The sequence below is a fragment of the Melanostigma gelatinosum genome (assembly GCF_949748355.1).
Source record: "Melanostigma gelatinosum genome assembly, chromosome: 2".
In the NCBI taxonomy this organism is placed as follows: domain Eukaryota; kingdom Metazoa; phylum Chordata; class Actinopteri; order Perciformes; family Zoarcidae; genus Melanostigma; species Melanostigma gelatinosum.
In genome coordinates, this window is record NC_136635.1 from 11396217 (window position 1) to 11418812 (window position 22596).

The 22596-nt window shown below is 42.2% G+C and overlaps 1 protein-coding gene across 1 annotated transcript; it reads left to right on the forward strand.

Moving 5' to 3' along the window:
• Window positions 1-12444: 12444 nt before the first annotated feature.
• On the forward strand, window positions 12445-18589 carry rcn1 (reticulocalbin 1, EF-hand calcium binding domain). Its single transcript, XM_079295290.1, has 6 exons — window positions 12445-12881; window positions 13780-13973; window positions 14081-14259; window positions 16323-16383; window positions 16805-17004; window positions 17253-18589. Exons 1-6 carry the CDS (start codon window positions 12661-12663, stop codon window positions 17358-17360), a joined length of 963 nt encoding a protein of 320 aa, XP_079151416.1. The 5' UTR covers window positions 12445-12660; the 3' UTR covers window positions 17361-18589.
• The last annotated feature ends 4007 nt before the right edge of the window (window positions 18590-22596 follow it).

Genomic DNA, 22596 nt, shown 5'->3' on the forward strand with positions numbered 1-22596 from the left:
TGATGGGGAGGCATTTGTAAAGATCGTATTCGCTCCTTTGTCTCCTGATGGAGGGGGCGGGATGTGCGCGTAAAAATAGACACACTTTTACTAATGCCATCACCTGGCCTTTGGCACTTTTTTTGTGCAGGGTCGGAGCGGCCGGAGCACCTGCTGCAGGAGGAGCAGCGAGAGAGGATCCGAGGGGAGGTAATTATACTGTCTGCACCGCTGCACACATGGTCACATAGGCCTGTGAAGGACCCAGCTACACAATTTATATAGACAGAAGAATATATAGAGGCGTTATTTGTGCGTAAAACTGCAACAAATGTTAAAATGACCGAATAAATGTGATGCCTGTATTGCGCACAGGCCAGTGGGACCTTCTACAAACAAGCCTGTAGCTCCAAGCGAGAGAGAAGAGACGGAACGTAAAACAGCAAATGTGACAAACTCAACGCAGATCTGTGTGATATGTATAAATGGATGCAGCGGCACAACGCTGTACGTGAACTCACACAGATGACTGGGTTATGTAAAACAACACACACTAAATCAGGCAATAACGACGACAAACCATCTGGAAAATGGAAGCACAGTGCAGCAAGAAATCACTTCTTGTCCCCTCCCTCATTCTCTGTGTCTGGATGACAAGTCCTATCCTGGAGTAAATATTTTGAGAATAATTGAACTGATTGTGACTTGCAAGTTTATCTGTCTTGAATATAAAGGCAGCAGCGTGCCTGTGCGCACTCATAATGACTTTCAGACCATTGGCAACATATATTCATAATGTGGCGAATCTTAAATGGCTAATATGCAATTCTGCGGAATATGTCAGCATGCATTATTGATTTAGCTTTTCCCCCGGCAAATATTCTTTTCACACTGACAATATGAGATAGATGGCGATCCAGAGACTCTCAAAAGGTCCTGAAAAAGCTCGTCGTTAAAATGTGAAATAAACTGACCTCTTCTGCTTTAAAGAAAGCTCACCAAGGGCTGCCAAACTCTGCACAAAGTATAATGCATGCAAAAGGGCGAGAAAGGAAAGCGAATTATGTGTGTGACACTTTGTTGTACCCTGAACATATAGATTATTGAGGACTTCTGTGAGAAAAATAATGATAACTTTCGGGTCAATGCTTCACTATTGATCTTATTCACTCCATCTCTTATAGGCCGGTTATTCAGCAGCACCCCGCTGTGGATACACACTACATTTCAGCCTATACGGTGTTAAGCCTGCGTACTGGCAACAGAAAGCCTCTGTATAGACTACGAAACGTTTCTAAATCTAATCACAAACGAACCGTAATTAGACAAGTAATTACCGGCGTAATTAACAGCCTCTTTCTGCTCGCTGTGCTTTGATATGGATGGCCAGTGAGCTCTGCGCTTTATGGCACACAGGCAGCAGCGGCGGCGGCGGATAAAGTCTTTATTATTATTGCTGGAAACCCATCTGGTAATAGTCTTGCCCGAGACCTCCTCCCCCCTAATCAAGGTTTTAATTAAAGACGGTTGAGGGCCATGGAGAACATGAAGGCCAGTAATTAAGACTAACATTGGACCCTAACAGATGCAACCCTCCTTCTGCGTTGGTGCAGAAAAGGGAAGCTCACAAGAAGCGCACAGTCGTTTATGCATATAGATGTAATATTCAATACATAATGACGGTTAAAGACTGGCGGCCGCTGATCATTCTAATGCACCATTACACGAAATACAAACAGGGAAACAATACTTTTTTTGCCAGGGTGGTTGTTTTCATATTTCTTTGACGTGTATGGATTTGGGGAAAAAAGTTGAGAATATTTATGCATATTATAACAATACTGCTTGCGCGTGTGCGCGTGTGTGTGTGTGTGTATGTGTGTGAGAGAGTGAGAATGATGATCATGTCCAGCCTTCGTCCTGTTTGGACCCGAATGACGCACTATAGTGCACAGGCATCAGACTAATGCAGTGTGACCGGGGGGCTCTCTCTCGCAACAAAACCCCAGAGCTGTCCCCAAATCCATACACGTCAAAGAAATATGAAAACAACCACCCTGGCAAAAAAAGTATTGTTTCCCTGTTTGTATTTCAACTTTTTTCTAGTAATATATGTATCTGAGGAGATGATTCTCAAACCCAACTGTCAAGACGATTTGGGACATTAGATTCCAAATGAGAGAAATCGTCTCTTGAACAAAAGTTATGCTTATATAATAAATTGAGCGCACATGAATGTTCCAAGGTAGGTCTATAGGTGCCACAATAATAATTAGCTGAATGGCTAATACAAACCTGCAAACAAATTGGGACTTGTGATTGATTTGCATATGCTATGTGTAAACGTGTACCTGTAATCAACCATGCAGAAAATAAAATATGTGTGATTATCAATATTCATCACATTCGCTTGTGCCCACTCATCCACTCCCTACATGCGCGCCTCTCTCTCTCTCTCTCACACTCTCTCTCACACACACACACACACACACACACACACACACACACACACACACACACACACACACACACACACACACACACACACACACACACACACACACACACACACTAAGAGACTTCCTCCATAAGTTGCATTGTGGAAGTTAAAGATTTGCACCTCTTCAGATGGGCCAGCAGATGGGCGGACATTTTGCCAAAAAACCCTCGAAGTCCCCCCTGGCTGCTCAGCCACCACTGGAGAGGGCCTACAAGAAGGTTGAACTTTGACTTCTGGACCTCGTCACATCTCCCTTAACAAATGGCAGACCTGAAAACGAGTCAGGATTCAGTCCTGGGAGAAACGGCAGAGGGAGGGAGAATGTTGTCGGTGGAACCAAAGTAAAAACGCTCCAATGGAAAGACGCCATCATCACTATACCTTTCTCCTTCAAGCACGCATGAGAACATCAGCCACTCAAGACAAATAGTCCTAATACATCACAATGACAACTTTGATAACAATATGATATGTTATGATAGTTTATTGCTATGTTATATAGGACTGCTATGTTGCTAATTGTACTCATATTTAAGAACGCACACATATGTAATAAAGCGATCTTTGCGTACTCCATGGGCGGGCCAAGTTTTCAATTGACAGTTATATGAACAAAAAAAACATTTAAAAAACAGTTCAAATCAAGTATATCTCACGCTCTAAATACAAACAGAAATCTTATAAAACCATCTCCCAGGTGATAAAGGAGGAGAAAACTTGGCCTGAGCGCTGCACTGTGGAGCGCACTACTTATGGAGCGTTTCTGCCCCCTAGTGCCCAACTAGAGACCCGCAAACACTCTGAGTGACGATGCTGTAGAGTTAAATATCGCAACATGCATACTTATTTGCTGCATGATTACTGTCATACTGTTTGAGTCCACTATGCTTTGAGGTCTGTCAATAATTATAATACATAATGAAATGTAACATGTTTTGTTCATGTCTATGTTTGTTTGGCCTCACGTGAATGGTGGGGCACAGAATATTAGGATGTAATTGTATTGCTCTTCAAAATCTCTATTTATGCTCTAAACTGCTGTAACAGTGAAATGTCCCAACACTATTAATAAAGTACTCTATTTCTCGATCTATTTATCACAACCTTCTCGACTCATTCACTTCATTGGGTTTCCTGATTTATGAAAATAAACTACATCTCTAACTATATCTCTAACAAAGATATCTATAACAAGATGTAAGAACAAATGTAAGTAAGTACTACGGTTGATTTGATTATATGTTAAAGGATATATCAGGGTTTCTGTGTGTTACACATTGGAGCCCTTGAATACAAATATAAGCATTGGTTTATGCAAACATTAACATCTTAACGGCTGCTGACAGATATTGATGTTTTTACAGTCATTGTCACACATTGTTCATTGATGCAGTTAATGTATGCATAGCCCATGGTGTGTCAATATGATGACCTCTCATATTAACAGTTTATGTTGGCAGAATATGTCCATCCATCTACTTATCAAGCTTCTATTCTGCAACAAATACCACTGTATGTGGCCTTAAATATGGAATAACATGTGACACATTATCAAATTGTATCAAAATTATAGATATGTTTGAGAATAAAAACTGTCTCTAGATCAGTGTTAATATCTATAATGAATATTTTGAGCATAATATAACAAAAAACGGACCTGTGTGTGTCTATTAACAGTCAGGTTATCATCCGTTGGCTGTGTACATGAATCACAATTCTCATGATCCATGAAATAATAAAGTAATCTTAGAAAGCAATAATATATAACTAGTGTAAATAATTTATAAGAATTAGTCTTTACATTTTCATTCGAACACACAAAGGTTGCCATTTAGAGTTTTGGGCCAAATCCAGAGCCAAAGCAAAACCTATTTCAACATTTCAGAGCATGAAGCAGGATTTTTAACAAAGTATCATTTCATTACACAGACTGCTGACTTTAAGTCAGTAGTGAAGTGTGGAGTATGACAAAGTGTATTCAACTGAAACAAGTTCCTTTGAGATGTACATACAAATTCATGTTTCTGTGAAAGTATCACTGATGTTATCCTTGTATTTGTAGCAGTCTTCTTCATGACAAACACTGACCAGAGGCTTGAACTAGAACCCCCCGTTTCCTTTACTGGCTACAGGAGAGCAGCTCTCGAAAGCGTTCTGCTTCAGGTACACAAGTATGCAGGCAATTATCCATAATATCCCAGTAATGTTAAAAGAATGAGGCTTCATTTTCCATCTGGTTGCATGGAGAGAAATGTCAAACGTATTGGATTGAGACCGTTGTTTTAATCATTAAGGGAGCACAGTGAAGTTTGATGAAGAGGTATTGCAGTTGTGCCGCTCATGCATAATTTAGCCTATTGATCAGGTGAGTCTGGGCCTCATATGAACAGTATATTGCCTTCTTGGAACAATTTGAAGGTAATAATATCCAAGTATATACTGCATGAAACTTTATGAAAATATGAAGATTATTGAGAAACAACTCTTAAATAAGCTAACAGTTGTGACATCTCCAAGAGACACACGGTGTCTATGCTGCAGTATTTTGTCCTGTAATGGAAATGTGTTTCCCTCAGAGGATCTCTGTCTCTCCCTCTCTCACTCCTTCCCTCTCTTTCTCTCTCTATGCATGGAGGGAGGTTGGCATTTACTTGACAATTTCTGCCTTTAAGTGCAGGCTTTAAGTGCAGTGTTTTTATCTACACCTAAGATAGCTGCGGACCAGGACAATTTAACAGGCAATTTAACTGACCGTGTGTTAGTGAAGCTGTCTGAGTTCCACTCTCTGCCAGAACGCCATGGCATGATGGATGTAGGCAGTCTGGGCTAGGTGAAGACACACACACACACACACACACTCACACACACACACACACACACACAAACAAACACGCACCCACACACAATCCTATTGAATACACAGAAACACAGACACACCGCCCTGCCATATTTTCCCAATACAAACGCATATGGGCCAATCCACAGCCAACCCCCTTCCATTAAGTCAACATCTTGTGCTGGCGGTTGGAACAGTGCGGGGCTGGAGTCAGGTCGTCCAAATCCGTCAGTAAGAGGAGGCAGAGGCGTTTGTCATCCTCCTCTCTGGGCACCATCCTCCTGGAAGAGAGAAAGGGGGGACAGAGGGTGGTGGAGCTACGTAGCATCTGGCTCTGGTAGCTCCAGCTGCAGGGAGAGAAGGGGACAGGAGCTCTGCTGCAGCCCAGGGGAGACACTCTTTCTGCAGCCAAAACCGCTCCACCACCATCCTATCTGCTTGATGGAGGAGTAGGGAATCAAGTCAGACGACACAGAGATAGAGCTTGCAGGTGTTGTCGATAACCTAAAGTGAGGGAGAAGATGAGAAAGTAAAGTACTGATATGTAGTTTCTTGATTACTGTTTCAGTGTTTCAATTATCATGGCAATTTTTTCTTGATGTAATGAAGCAATAGGGTAATTAGACTATAGAGACAAACCTCTTTACATCACGTAGGATTAAGGTCTTTGTGGCTTCACTTAGAAAATGTCCTCTGTCACAAAACAACCCTGCAGCGACAGCAAAAAAAAGGCTGGAAACAGCATATATGGCTTGTGTGCACAGTTCATACAGTTTCACTGAAACATGCCACAGTCCAAAGGTGCAAAGAAAGTAATGTGACGTCAACCGACTAGAATATTGGACCAGCGGAACATGCCACCCAAATGATGACCCATAAATCACAGGCCACAGACACGCAGCCAAGACCTAGAGACAGTCTTTAGCATCTAACGTCAGCACACAAATGATGTTCAGCCCGCGGCGGACATTTAGCACCAGACTCCATTGCCTCTGAGGCCCCTTTGTCACAGATCTATGGATGATTCAGAGCCTGGGGACGGCATTTAGTATTAGCACTTAATGTCCCAGTGTGTTTCAGGGTTTGTTCTTAGGCGATATAGTTATGCTGATTGAAGGAAGGCGATCAAATTAGATGTTTTGAGGGCGAGGATGAGAAGTACTCAGGGGGGCAACACATGCATCGTCTTATTGTGAAGCATGACCTTTATCTGGGAAAGATCTAGGGGGTTGAGGAGCCCCTCTCCTCAATCTGAGATGTCCTCTGGGATTAATTAACCCCATTCTCCCATTAGGCCCTTGGGATTTGCATTGCTTAGATTGGGAGAAGTCTACACGAGGAGCCTACATGCATCGTTCTTCTGATCTCTACCAGGTGTGTGTGCCTCTTGTTCAATTTTACAGACTCCCGCCCATAATGTGTCACAGTATCGTCAAAACTAAATATATAGTAGAGAAGAAAGGCATACACAAATATAAAAAAATTAAAAAATCACTTCTTCCTCGAATGCAACACAGACCTTTACCACACTGTAACTCTGTTGTGGTTATCGGGAGAAGCTAATGAAATTAGCGGCACAGATCACAAGCATCTGTTTGACGTCACTAATGATGTGTCAAGGGGGCTGCCATGTGCTATTGTTCTGATAGCCTATAGATGCATGTCTGTGTCATGTGATAAATGTCATATTCTCAAAAGAGAGAACACGAATTTACCATTCTTTCCAAAAACTGGACCATTAATGTCAATCATGTGGCGGGCTACAGAAAGCCAGAGGGGTGCCAGCTCACACAACAAGCGCTGGTCCCTACAGTGTCATGATGGCGGTCCCTCGACGGTCTGCTGTAACAACTCCAGCTAATCTTCTTTTCATGGTCTTCATTACGACCTGTCAGGACATAAATTGACAGTAAATTGCCATGTTTATTAACACAGCTCTAAAACAGCATCCTTAACTGTTCTGCCCCCTCGTGCAAATGTTAACGTTTAACAGTGACCAATGGGATCAATTAAGATGCAGCATAAAATGATGCTGCGCCTAAACAAATCCCCTCTAACACACACACACACACACACACACACACACACACACACACAGGGCCTCACATTCACAATCCCACCTTAATATGCCTCCGCAAACATTATGTCCTTTGTTGATGACCTCTTTTGAAGAACTATTCAGACAGACACTTGCTCGCCACATATTTGCAGCTCGAGTAACTATGGGAAGGGCCATGCTTCACGGAGCACTGCATCAACAGAGTCTTGAGTCTGAGACGTGCCGCGGCCTTTGCCATATAACACAGTAATTACTAGATCAAATCTGTTCAAATTGAGGCAACGCTGTTCTGTGATCCCTCCTACACTAATCAGCACACTGAGGTATGGCTGTGCGACTATAAATTGCTGACTTAATTAAAACCAGGACCTCTCTGTCATCTAATTACAGGGAGAAAAGGTTATTGCTTCAATGCAATTTTCCAAATATGATTCCTTCACAGTTATTAAAGGCTCAGGCGTCGTTTATTGTTTCAGATTTTTCAATATGCAAATGGCCCTGATGACAGACGTAATGACTCGGGGAAAACGCTTCATCTCGATAGTGGCCTGGCACAGTCATTTGTCTAAGATAAGTGGAGCGGACAGGAACTGGGAAATGTCATAGGAGGCATCCCATGATTGCCTCCACTTTACAGTTGTCATTAAACAGAGCAAAGGTTTCTTTTCTCCTATGTGGCAGCAATGAGAAGTTTATTAATCTATCCAGAATAGTATGGGCGGTGAGTTATTATAAGTGTGCGAATTCACAAGGGGGAGGGAAATTGTGGGGAGTAATTGTGTGATGAGAGACTCTATATTCCCTGTTATTGTTGAGTCAAATCTATATTCTACTTTAACTCCTACACGAACCAACCTAAAACCAAACAGGAAACGATTGTAGAGAAGGTGACACAAAAGTCATATTGATTAAGAACAGCACAGGGAAGCCCCACGAACACAGCGCAAAACAAAACAATTTGTTAAAAAGAATGGAGAAACCTTGGTGAAACTAAAATTGAGAAATAATGTCATTGTAGTTTCAAAGGTCACAACAACATGAAATGTAGCTAATTCTCTCTCCTACAAAGATGATGTACGGGGGGGGGGGGGGCTGCTCTGTTACAATCAGCACATGGTTATATTATAAGCTTCATTGTTTGTTGGTCAGCCAGTGATTTGTTTTAGTCCAATCTGCTTTTTAGACTGCGTCAATTAACAATTACTTCATTATCATTGTTGTTTGCTCTATAAACTGTCAGAAAAAAGAAAGAAAATGCCTGTTATTATTTACCATAGCCCAAGGATTGTATTCAAATGTCTTGTTCCGTGAAGTGTTTTTCTTTCTGCTCTCTGGTTTAAAGCTGCAATGGAGCAGCTTGAAGCGAATCAGGAAGTTGCAGCTGACTGATAGCACAGAGCAAAGCACTAAAATGTACCTGGATTGGTCAGATGCCTGAGCAACAAACTCAGCTTTGACTGCAAAAAGCTGCAGAATTTGCCGTCGCTACATCCATACCATGCTGGCTTCAACTGCACCCAAAACAGGGGAACAGCTGTTAAAAAAAAGAGAGACTGGTTGTTGTTCTACGAGGTATTGAATGAAACTTTGCTGGAATATTTACCCTCAGATCAGATGCATGTTTTTGGTAACAGTCATATTCACTTCAATAAATTAGTTTAACATCTCAGTTATTCATAAGCACTTAAATATTCACAAGTTCAGATGAATTTTTCATGCATTAACAAACAAGAGCTTTTGTTGCAAAAAAAAAAGAAGAAGAAGTAAATCAGATAAATACAGGCTGTGGCTGTGAGCGGGGGGGGCAGGAAAAGGCCACAACAGAACTGTATATCGCGGACACTAATGCTCTGTGTCTCCCACCATAGGGTTTTCTTAATTACATTAACCAAATGCCTTCTGCAGTGTGTGTGTAATCTCATGGTTAACTGAACACCCCTGTAGCTGCAACCCCTCCCCTTTCTATTCCTCTGTGAAATATTCATGTTGAAAGCCACTCTTCCCAACTACTTTCTCTCTCCAACATGTTAATGTCTGCAGTTGTTCAGCCATGCTGCTATTGTTTGAGATTGATCCTTACTTCCCAATAACCTTCAACACATAGGCTGTGCCTCAAAAGTTTCTATTATCGGGGGTAAAATGGGATAGATTCTAATTCAAATGAGTTACGCATGCTGAAGTTTAAACATCTATAATATTGCAAACAGAAAATAGTATGTCTTCTTGTAGATCAAGCTTGAGAGATGCTTGTCTAATATGAATAGGTATTTAGTATTCATATAAACCAGACGTAATAAAGTTTATGTTTATTTATACATCGTTTTAGTAGATTTCAGAGATGCATCTCACTGGGAAAAACATTTGTATTTCTTCATGTCTGCACAACACACTGATTCAAATTGACCAGGCAGGACTAATTTAAATACATTAACTATTCATTAATAGAATAAAGAGGCTAGTTAGCCCCAGGGCCCCTTTATAATCATAAACTGGGGTGTACTATTTATGCAAAACAGCAAAGTGCCATGTGTTGGCTTATTATGCTACTGATGAACGGCAAAGTACACATTTCTCCTGCCCACGAAGAAGGATTAGGCACAGCAGTGTCAGCAACTTGTTTCCAGGGTACAGAGTCTGCTCTTCCATATTACAGCGAGTTAAGATGCATCTAAGTAATGCGATTCTTCTCGTCGTCGTCATGTAGATATGATCGCACCCCCCTCCCCGTGCACATTCTTTCTATGTCTTTCTTAAAACATGTCGCAAGCATTAAGTTAACAAAACAGGGACACCTCCACACCCTCACAGTAACACACTGGACTAGAGTTATGTAGTGTCGCTGACCCGTGCTTGTCTAGATTTAATAACAGGATGCACTGATACAACTTTCTCTCTCCCAATACCTCAACAAAGAATCTACGTATACTGTGATCCGATACCAGTGTGTAAGCTTATTATGCTGGCTATGAGTTGTATGTAATGCTATTTTTTTGCTGTTCATTTTAGCATTGTTGTTTGTTGATTATATGATGTCTATCAGTCACATCCTGCATCTTTTCATTCGTATGAAAGACTTGTCATGTGTTTCGGTGGCAGAGGATCGTTAAGGGCATCTGGGAACACCTGTGCCCGCTCTTCATTCTATAAAGCCCTGAAAGCAGTCTGCCCCCTGGCTGCTGCAGCGCTCTGCTTCTCCCCTCTAGGGCCCTGAATTGGTTTGGGTATGCTGCCTTGGATAGGTATTGTTTTTACGAACATTCCAACACACATGTACACAAACATCCATCACATAACTACACACTGCTGGCTTCACTGACGTTCACACTAATCATTTATGTACATCTTTAGTTTGGCTGAATTTGGGTTGTTTTGTTTAACGGAAAGTATTTTCTTCAACTTGGTGCATCTCGCTTCTTTGTTGTGGCCCATGAGCTGGTGATAGACCACAGTGGAACTGAGTCTTGGACTTTATTGACACTTTACGGGAGGATGCTTATATACAGGATTGGCGGCCTTTCTGTTGCCTCTAAACTGCTCAACACGGTCACGGCCAGATATAATTGGCCAACGTTGCTAACAGCGCCATCTATGGGGAAAGTGCCAACAGAGCTAACGTTGTTTACCTGAGGGGCAACCAGAGGGTAGGTGCTCCGCTTCCGCTTCAATGCAGCCTGTTGAGATAGCGTTACCAGCTGTAACCCCCATATGAGAGCAGTGAAGAGAGGTCATGAGCTAGCCAGTGGGGCAGGCCTGGCTATGCCGACAAATCAAGGAGAAGCTCAGATAATACCACACACAGATAGAGAGCCACTCCATTCTTTGCACACACATTACTCCTTCGTGTCTTTACATTAGTAATAGTTGTTTGCTGCTATATTATTGCTCGGAATCCTGTATAAAGGCTGTTTTCACAGCAGGCATTCTGAAATGTCATAGCAGGGTAAACACAGGTGTAATTAATACAATTAATTCTGGTCCCATTCTATTTAGTGTCACAGCCGTTGCAGTGAGCCAGGATGCACAATAGCAGGGCCCTGGCCCACCTCAATGGAACAGGGCCATAATTAATGTCATTAATTACACCTGTGTTTACCCTACAATGACATCAAAATGGCTACCGTGACAATGGCCTACAGCACTGGTTAAGCAAAAACAAAATGCTTAACTCTTCCTAATCTTCCCTACAGTCCCTAAATTTAAACACTACGGGTTAGCTACTTCTGTGGAACCACCTAAATGGGCTGCAAGTTTTAAAACTCAAAAGACTCAGCAGCTATTATTATGTATCCAAGTATCATACGCTCAGATGTTGGAGTGATGAAACAGCTTTTTCCCCAAACAGCAACCAAACATTAGGCTACATTTTCGCTCACTATTTAGATCTAATGTGCTTTTAAGTAACGTTCGTATCGTAGTATATCATTACCACTTATGTACTCTGTATTCACTTTATTTAGAAAAAAGAAGACAACTATGCTCCAACACACACAAACACTGTGACTGAACACACAGGACTTTCTTGGGGACACCTAAAATATTTTCCAGGTGCCCTGTTGGTTGTTTGTTCTAGTTTCAACAACTTCCAGCTTTATTTGATACATTACAAACTACAGCAGGAACAGACTCTACAGGGTTGCATATTTGTGGGTGAGGTTGCATAATGATAGCAATGGGGGCTTGAACCGTTTACACCTGTACACTCGATACATTTACACACAGCCACACCGTCATGGAGGGTGCATACTGGTACGAGTGGGAACACAACCATGATAAAGAAAGAAGCAGCTCTGCAGGATGCAAACCTGTAACAATGTCCTATTTTCCCTCCCTACTGGTTTCAAACTGACGCCACAGTCAACTGAGTTTGCGCGTTAGCGTGCAACGTGGCGCCTGAATCCCTCTCGTGTTACCGACATCCCGTGGACCAATGGCAGGGCTGCTGTCAGCGGCGAGGCTGGACCTAGCTTGAAACGGACACTGTGATTGGCTGTACGTAAGGCGGAAGAAAATCACTGTTTGGTTGCATCCCTTTTTTAGGAAAAGGGGGACAGGATTGCCTAAATTCGTTGGAGTGAGGTCCGTAGGTGTTCTCAGTGGACCTGTCTGCAGGTTTGGTTATTGCGCAGCTGCAACATTGTTGCACACCGCTGCCGAAGAGACGAAACACGGTTGATTTGGGTCGGCACGAGCAGTGGAAGTGGCTACACAGCCGCTTGCTCATTGTGCATTGTGGTGTCACGGGCCCGTTTAGAAACAACTGGGAACCTCCAGCTTCATCCCAGACTGATGGACGTCTTCAGCTTCATGTGCGCTGCGCTTCTGTGCACCGTTGTCGTGCACGGTAAGCCAACGTTAAGGAAAGACAGAGTTCTTCATGACACCGAATTGGGCAGGCCAGCCCTCGAAGAAAACAAAAGCTTCCAATACGACCATGAGGCCTTTCTTGGAAAAGAGGAGGCCAGGACATTTGACCAGCTCACTCCCGATGAGAGCAAGGACAGGCTTGGGTAAGGACATGTCAATACTCTGACACGTGAACTGACCTCCATACCAGTCTTGCTGTTATTATCACTGGCTCCTTTTGAGCTTTTGTTTTTGTAAATCACGCACTTTTCTCCTAACGGGGTCTGTTGCGTGTAACCGTTCAGGATAAGGACATTAACATTTAACATGAGAAAGATGTGCGTGCCAGCAAATCTACACGGCTGTATAAAACGGTGCATTATTGCGCCAGCAGCACGAGTCGCACACACTGCTATAGAGTTAATTGCTCAGCCGAAATCTTAACTATACCTCGTCATTAAAGAACCATTTGTAAGTGGTGACGTTCGAGTACAGTCGTGTGGCAGTACACCGTCTTCATGTAGAGCTGCTGTCACGTCCTGCAGTGTATAGGCCTACACGTCATGTGCTACGTGGTTCTGTTTGTGTGCTTCAAAGTGAAGGTTTTGTTTTTTGTTTATTTTTGCCACTGCCTGGTTGACAAGTTGGCACCATGTAACACACGTTGGCTAAATGGGCTTACCCTCTAAAAACACAGCTTCCTGTGGTGCTGCGAGTGGGAGGACCCCTGTAACATCACAACGTGGCACACCAGGTCTAAGAATACCCCAGCTACACTGCATTCTTCACTAATAGGGGGTTTGCCTGCTTCTCCCTGCAGGAGTAGTCTCATTGACGCCACGTCCCTTTATCGTAAAAGTGGTGAAACCAAATATGTGTTTGTTTGTCTCCTGACTGCTTGTAAGAATAATAGATCTGTGTTTTGAGGTCAGCTGGCACAAAGACTTGTTGTTCACTGTCTTTTATTTTGTATTTTGGATCTTTGCCATCATGTTTGAGCATTGAAAGTATATCTGATAACTCTAACAAATGCTCCCTCTCTCTTATTCGCTTGCCTTCCAGTAAAATCGTGGACAGGATAGACAATGACGCGGATGGCTACATCACCACAGCTGAACTCAAGGCTTGGATTAAACGTGTCCAGAAGCGTTACGTTTATGAGAATGTGGCAAAGGTGTGGACGGACTATGATCTCAACAACGACTACAAGATATCGTGGGATGAGTACAAGCAAGCCACGTACGGATACTACCTTGGTATGTGTGTTTTCTGTTCACGCCACTTCATTTTGCTTTTAACACACAGTATTAAAGTAGCTATTTATATGTGTGACAGTAAGCTGATTTTAATTCCCCCTCTTTAGCCAACCCGGAGGAGTTTGAGGAAGCAACAGACCAGTTTAGCTTCAAGAAGATGCTCCCTCGTGATGAGAGGAGGTTTAAAACGGCTGATCTGGATGGGGACCTGGCAGCAGACCGAGAAGAGTTCACATCCTTCCTCCACCCTGAGGAGTTTGAACACATGAGGGATACTGTGGTGCTGGTAAGCTCTCTGTAACCACATGGTTTTTATTAGTGTAATTAGAAAGGGGCTTTAAGCACAGTGTTAGATATTCAGGTGTGCATGTTGGAAAATATACAATTCTTTTGAATTTGAGTTATGTGATTTCGTCCACTAAGATATGTTCTTTAATTACAGGAACAGATTAGATTCTCTAATCCAAGTCTTTTTATCTGATGGGCCACTTTGATGAATGTGCTACATTTGGATAACACCTTCATGAATATTTAACTGGGACAGGAAATGATTGACTTTCTGTATTATTTTTTTTGGAACCGGTCCAGTGGGACGGACCGACTGTCCCATTTAAGAATCGATCTTTAAATATAAATTTGGCTTCATGGAACAGTTGCGTGGCAAATGTTAGCAGTGGATGCATCATGCACTATGCTGCTCTGTTCATAAAAGTTGTACCACCCATTTGACAGAGTTCATCTCTCATTTTTGTGACATCATCGAATGTTACCAACTCTTCATCCAGTATGTTCACTGATTGTGGTGAATCTGGCTAAAGCTACAATATTAAGAGGTTGAGCTCTTTTCTTTTCTAACACAGATCTTTCACAAAACCACACCACAACGAGCGATTGCTGGTTAATGCAGTCATACGAGGAAAGGAAATAAAGAGACTCTTTAGAAAGGACATGACTGTAGGATACCAGGAAAGGTCACCAATGGAGCTTGTATTGCAGGAACACGGGGTCATCTCACTGAGTGCCAACTGTGCACCTGCACACTCATTCACATAACAGAGGACTCTGTTTAAATGTTCGGCTTCACATCGACCTGCTGCGATCTGCTTTCAGAGGCCAGACCCCTCCACTGCATTACACTGAGAGGTTTCCCTTTTTTCTTGTGTGGCCTCCGCAGTGTCCCAGAGGAACATCACGGTAGTTTGGAGTGGCGTATTCCATAAAGTCTTTGTATTGCTGTGTTTACATTGCCCCAGCAATGCTTTAGTTCAGTGCACCTTCTAAAAACATGAGTGTGGTTCGCCTTCATGTCGCCACAGAGCCTCCTACCTGCTGCTGTTGATGCAGTGTTATGAAGAACCATAGATTCTTCCATCTAAACGGTCTTAATACTCAGGAGCTAGTGGTAGTAAACTGTGTATTTGTGCACCATTTTGATCAAACATTTTGCCATTTAACTCCTACTCTAAAATTAGCTTTTCATGTACAGTGTTGAGCTTCCTCTGCTTTCCCCAAAGACGGCTTTCTTACTGCTGTCATCACATAAAGGTCAAATGCAGAGCTGGATGTTATTCAAAATCTATATCACAAACACATTGTCACATTTGTCCCAGCAACCATAAATATGTTGAATACAACATTACATTTTATTCGTCATGCTGGCTTACGTTTCTGTTTGTCCAGGTGGATTATTGTATGCCATGTGAAAGATCTCGTGCACTGCCAGAGGTTACAGAGGTCTATAGTCTATAGGTTTTTTATTTTCCATGAATATATCCTTTCTTGTTTACACGCAACTTTTCACAGGTTAAGCAGGTGTAGAAACTGGGTGAATGGAGGTTCTTGTTTATTATCAGTCAGCTATTAGACTACAGAAGCCACATGGCTTTTAATCATTCAGTATGTTTCAGCGAAGGCATCTCACCTGCAGGTGATGCATACAGTGATTTCAATCTGTGTAGCTGCGTGTGTGTTGTGCCAATATGCATTGCAATTAGTGTGTGTGGTTGTGAACTAATGATCAGCTCACACGCAAGCCTTTAAGTAACCGTTCAGTCAAATTCACACTCTGTCAAATCCAGGCTGTGAGAAAGAATCCCATCTACGAGGGCTTTAAAAGCCGGTGTTTGCTAAAGTGTAAATCATCTTTTAATGTGGCTCTCATCAGCAGGGAACCCTGTTCCTCGTTCGTTGTCGTGTCAGTCTGCCAGCCCAGCTGTAAGCTGACCCTCCTACCTCCCCTCGTCTTGCCTGGGGCGACATGTTTTTCTTTTATTTCTCAACGTGAGAGTTCCACTGATGTTGACCCGTGTGCCTCCCTTTTATGGTGTCATGAACATATTCTATGTGCAGGAAACCCTGGAGGACATTGACAAGAATGGAGACGGACACGTGGATGAAGATGAGTATATTGGTAAGTTTACATTGAAATGAATCAGGTTACATTAATTAAGCTTAATTAACATTTGATAGCAACATGCTACCTAATGCAATAAAACCACACCGTAAAAACCTTAAAAGGGCCACAACAGGCCAGTTGTCACAGACACAGGACAACACAGGTCTGTATCGTCAGCATAGCTGTTTATAAGCATTTATTGATTGCAAAATCCATTGCTTTTTTGATTTACACCCACTTTGATATGTGCTTTTTAGAGTTTTGTTTCTGGATGTTGTGAGTTGACCTGAGGAAGGAATCAAGAGATATGTTTGACTACTATTGTGCCATTTAAGTCGGGATCACAGAAGTATATTTGAGGCGTATATAGATTCTTTAACTGCCAACATTGACTTGAAACAAACTGTTTCACTTCCATTGTCCTTTGCTGTTTCAGCCGATATGTTTGCCCACGAGGACGGGGGTCCGGAGCCGGACTGGATCAAGACCGAGAGGGAACAGTTTTCGGACTTCCGAGACTTGAACAAAGATGGCAAGATGGACCAGGATGAAATCCGCCACTGGATTATGCCACAAGACTACGACCATGCCCAGGCTGAGGCCAGACATCTGGTGTACGAGTCTGACCAGGACAAGGTGCGTCGTGTCAGCTGCATCAACATGTTTAAGATCCATTTCCTGTCATCTTTTCTGTACGAGGTCTTTCAGTTTACGCTACAATTCCACACGAATAAAAACTTTACGGGTGCAAACTTACATTTTATCATCATTGCTGTGGCCTTCAAATGAGAAAAAGAAAATGTTCTGTTTCGTATATATTGATACGGATATTGTTGTAGTATAAGGCTTACTGATGTTGTAACTCCACTGTCCTCCCTCCTCAGGACCAGATGCTGACCAAAGAGGAGATCCTTGAAAACTGGAACATGTTTGTGGGAAGCCAGGCCACAAACTACGGCGAGGACCTCACCAAGAACCACGATGAGCTCTGAGCACTCGGTGCCGTTTCTGACGTGTGTGTGAGGAGCGTTGGTGATCATCTTTGTCTTCAAAGACCACATCAGACTCTTGCACCATCTCCGCGACCACCACTCCATCCTTTCCTCGTGGTAGTGGGACAGATGTCAGAGTGTTGGATCGTAAGTCAACACTGTAGATGCCAAACAAGAGGAGGGGTGAGGGTTGGTCGTACCACTAACACTATGGGTCCGGCTCGCTTCCATTTCTGACATTCAGGAGCAAAGCCAGAGGCGGTGGACTCACTCTTTATCCACGGTGCCTTCCAGCCGCATCGCCGGCTTCGCTGCCTCAGAGATCCGTGTAGATCGTCTTTAATGAAACCCGTCAAAGCTCAATGCAGAGCTTTAGGTGAATTGTAATATACAAGAACAGTTAATGTGAAACTACAGCGCAAAACATTTATTCTGATTTTTATTTATTTATCAAATCTCTTCTGTACTTCAAGTTTGAGAGGAATACAGTGATTGTTTTTAGTCACGAATTATGTTTCTTTGTTTACAGTTTCCTGGCCACGTGATTTTAAAGATTTGTTGTTTTTAGATAAGTTGAGCGCTAAGAAATGTTTATTAACTGACAATTAATTGCATGGTTTTGTGTTTGGATTACATGTAGCCTGTGAAATATTTTATTTTTTTCCTACGTAGTTTGAAATGTATTTATTGGTATACTTAGGCCAACAGTATGCTCCATGTTAAATTTCATTTTCACATTTGAGCTTCCTTTTACAACTGTCTATTTTATTTAAGGTCGTTTTTTCATTCCTGTGTTTGTTTGAATACCAAAACTCCACCTGTTGCATCACTCAGAGGTCATCTTTTTGTATTACATGTACCAAATGTATTTACATGCATTTGGCATTGTACACTCAGTATAAACATGTGTTGTTGTAACATGAGAAAGTCCTCTTTTGTTTTTAAATTAATCTATATTTCTGAATGGGTATTTTGTATGGCAGGTGCATAGAACTATGCAACTCATGAAAATATCCAGAATTTTGTAATTTTAGTCAAATTAATGTCACTCAACTTTTTTTTTTTTCTCCTTTTCATCTTTCTGTTGTGCTTTGTTGTCCCAAACCTCATTGCCTTCATCGTCCTCAACACACACGGGCACAAATGCATCAATATGTCTGCTTTTCCACACTGCACATGCTCATGAATTGTGTCAAGATAAATAAAAGTATTTTGTGTTAAGCTGCAAAGCATAATCATTGAATCTGTTATTTATATTTTGAGTATTGCTGTTCAAGGATAGAAATACACTCTGCATGACTATGACGGCTCGCAGCTTAAAGGGATAATTCGGTATTTTGCAAAAAGCACTTACTTTCTTGCCTAGAGTTAGAATAGAAGATCAATACTGCCAGCAGCTGGATGACTGGTGTTGATCTCAATTCCTTTAATCAACTGAATTATTGTACATGAGTGGATATATCTACTACCACCCTACAATGCAGGTAAAGTAATAGCGTAGCCTTATATACTTATCTGTTTCGTTATTTTGTCGTTTTCTCTTTTGGTTGTCTTAGCACCTGCTTGAAGTTTCAGATGGGCATACTGTATCTCAAGGCGCTATATCGGTATTAGGCCATTCAAATGTTCCAAGTCTGCTTTTGACGATTGACTCGTTGAACACTTAAGAACAAGCGGATGCTGTCAACACTTCTCATGACTAATTGCAGTCTGCACACTCGCAGCAGAGACGGAGTTAAGCCGACTTGCTGTTGCTGCTGGCTGTTGCAGTGAAACTCTGAGATGTAACTGAGAAAGCAGCAATGCCACCCAGCCTGTCCCCCTCTGCTTGCTCATGTGGAACATATGGATATATGTGTGCCAGTTAGCAAGACAAGTCAAGCGGGACCAATGCGATAAAGCTCATTAGGAACAAGGGACAGAGCGATGTACGTGTGGGATGTGTTATTCTGTGTTATTCTGTTGTGATGTAGAGCCTTCCTCAAACACTCACACCACGACTGCAAGAAGACAGAAATGTCTGGAAAGCTATTCAGCTCTGACTTTAATATAAATTTCTTTGACGTTTTCCAGGTTTAGATAACTTTTTAAGAGGACGACATGACAGTAACAATGTTTATTTCATATGAATTTGCAGAAATAGGTTACCATATTCTGGCGTGGCTCCACTTGTGCAGCTTCATCCAAGAATACAGATTTGTTTTCAGATGAATTCCTTTTTTGTTCATCTGACAAAAAGCTCCGGGTCTGAGGAACATTCAAAGTGGAGGTGTTGCCTGTGGTGTTGAAGTTTTTTGGTCTTTATAATGTCTATTGGAGAATCAAATCTTTGCTCTGTTGCCTTTCTAAAGAGTGTGGGGTCAGTCTTGCATCATGCATTTGAATAATTGGGAGGCCTACAACACTAAGTAGCTCAATGTACTTCCTCCAAATAGCATATGAGGTTTGTCATGTGTCAGGGTGCATCTGTAAGTCTGCCCCAGTGTGTGAGTGAAGGTGGATGAGTATTAGTGGTGCACGCAGATGTAAAAGAACCAAATGGTGTGTTTGCCTGAGCAAGATGGGGGCACATGGGCTATCTGTGCAGCCTGCCTCGCGGTCATGTTTAACAGCCTGCCCCTCCTGTTTATGATAGGTTCCTAATCATTCACACTGGGGGAGTGTGTGTACAGTAATGCCTTCAGACAGCTCTCATATGAGTGTCTGCGTAGATCAACCCCTCTCCACTGATAATAATGAGCCCTCTGGGTGAGAACAGGGTGGAAACAGTGGGTGAGGAGGGTCATAAAGTGTAGAATATTAACGTCTAAGAAGCCCCCCCCCCCCCCCAGTATCATTTTCACTTAGTCTTGCATCTCCTTTTAAGAGCTTTTTTTTCATAGTACACTGCCATTTCCATATCAGCAATTAACAGCAGCAAATCCAAAATGACTACTACAGTTAAACTGCCTGCATAATAAACTATACAGTGCAACTCAACTCCTCTTGACTCTTGTCATCACGATGCCCTATTTTTAAGCTGCCCTATTGTCTTTCATCTCTTGTGTTTGCTCCTTGTGCCCTGGGGAGTCCTGGCCCACTGTGGTGTTTGTAATGATCTTTGGGACATCTGAACCATCCCGTGCTGACGCTTTCATAACAGGCGTTCGGCCCATTATATAATAACGTGCATAATAGCAAAACAATGGTACAATCTCAGTTCATTATCGAGCGGTTTAGACAAAACCTTTATTATTTACCAATCTGACTGGCTGAACTTTGTGTTTCTTTGCCTTAACATGCTTTCCCATTGTCTTCTCAATGGAGGTCAGATCATAGTTTTTATTGCTGAAACTGCAGTGAATGAGCCAAGTACATGCTTTGACCACACACAGAAGTCCTTATATATGATATATAACATGTAGAATAATATCATTTGTATTGCTATCATAATTAGTTACTTGCTAATATGTATAGTGGAATGAGGTCCTCTGGCATTGTTCTGTGAACTAAGCAGCTTTACCAATCTAAAGGGAGGACTTTTCTTCCTCCAGCCAAAAAGGTATCTTAATTAAAGGCCCACTCCAGTTCTTCATGTTCTTCAAAGACACCAAACAATTGTGTTTCAATGGTCAAAAATATTTTACATCACATTGCAATCAATGTATCCCCTGTTCAAGGCTCTTCAAGTAAAGTCTGCCACAAAATAGGTTCCCCTCCTACAACACACCGACATTTTTAAGCATAATCATTCATCTAGAAAAGCCAATCACCAACAAGTGTAGCTCTTAAATAATCATAAGCAACAAAAAAACATGAAATGGAATAAATCTCACTTAAATCACACAACGAACAAAGTATTTTAAGGCTGAATAAGATTAAATGGGACCACTTAAGGGCAATAAATGAAGTATTCAGAATTGTATTCCTGACAGTGTGGAATAATCAGTCTTCAGACCATCATGGAGGCAATTTAAATGTATGGAAAATATATATATTTATATAACAATTTGAAAAATCCAAATGATGAGAAAACATTCACCCTCTTCCTGGTGTGTGGTGGAGGGGCTACATTTGGTGAACTTGGACCTTTGACCTCAGCCTTTTTAAAATGCTGGCGACAGCCCTGATGCTACGCAGACCATTCCTTGTGTTTGTGCAAGTTGTGTGATCATGTGCGTGTCATGTTGAATGTAGGCTAATTCGGCGCCTCACATGTTTCTACTTCTGGACAATGAAGCTTGAAGGAATCCATCAATCTTTAATGACATGTCGGAGAAAGCCTTTATTCCTCCTCTCGCCCGTCACGGGACTCCACTCCTCCTAGTGGTGATGAAACAGAACAAGAGGAAACTTATTCTCGTTTTAACAGCCGCACTTGTGCTCGTCTATCATCATGAGTTTTTATGTGCCCATCAACGTAGAGTAGATATGGAATCGGCCATTAATGACTCCACAATTAGAGAGAAGACTTTAAAGAGCGATACATTTCAATTTGGGAACGATAAACCTAGTGAGTTGGTAACTAATTGTAACTGCTCCTGGAGTAATGGGAGCCCTTTGGACTGAGGTCAGGATGACTCAAAATCAGTTTCAAACAGCTTTTACGCAGCTGCTTCGCCGCTTTAGTTGCCCACTCATTCTGGCAGGTATATCTTATGATGATGTATGCAGAGAGAAACTTTTCAAGTTTTAATTAAAAGACGGGCAAAGTGGCCCACAGTGTAGTACTTTTGGAGTTCATGACAGTGAGGGTGGAGACAATGCTATCCAAGTGTGACTGATATCTTTGCAAAAAAACACCTCTCTCGCTCCATTTGTCAGCATTTGCCTGTTTCCTTTCTCTGGTCGTCTCTCCCCATGTCCCAGCATCTGGATACTTTTGGGATGGAGGGGAGGAGAGGGGAGACGTGGCCTTGTTTCATCCCTCCCATCCCGCTGTTCCCCAGGGGGGCATGGGTTGGTTTGTGATCTTGTGTCTCACATGATAGAGACACATCTAATCCTGTTCGGCCTTAATTTCTTCCAGCGGAATAGAGGAGACAGCAGGAGGGAGAAAAGAGAAGATGAAAGACAGAATGGTTGAGGAGAGAGGGGGATATTTAAAAACACTCCATTTGCTGGCCCACATATTGGTTTTGGGTTAGAGTATATAGTACATACATGTGTGTGTGTGTTTGTGTGTACCCTCGTGGGATCTTCCCGGCTGTTGCCTGCATATCTGACTCAAGGTGTTTTCCCCTCGCTGTCTTTATGT

Coding starts and splice junctions, on each gene's coding strand:
- rcn1 (XM_079295290.1), top strand. CDS start 12,661: ATGGACGTCTTCAGCTTCATGTGCGCTGCGCTTCTGTGCACCGTTGTC. Junction 12,882..13,779: donor GAGAGCAAGGACAGGCTTGG/GTAAGGACATGT, acceptor CTTGCCTTCCAG/TAAAATCGTGGACAGGATAG. Junction 16,384..16,804: donor GGATGAAGATGAGTATATTG/GTAAGTTTACAT, acceptor TTGCTGTTTCAG/CCGATATGTTTGCCCACGAG.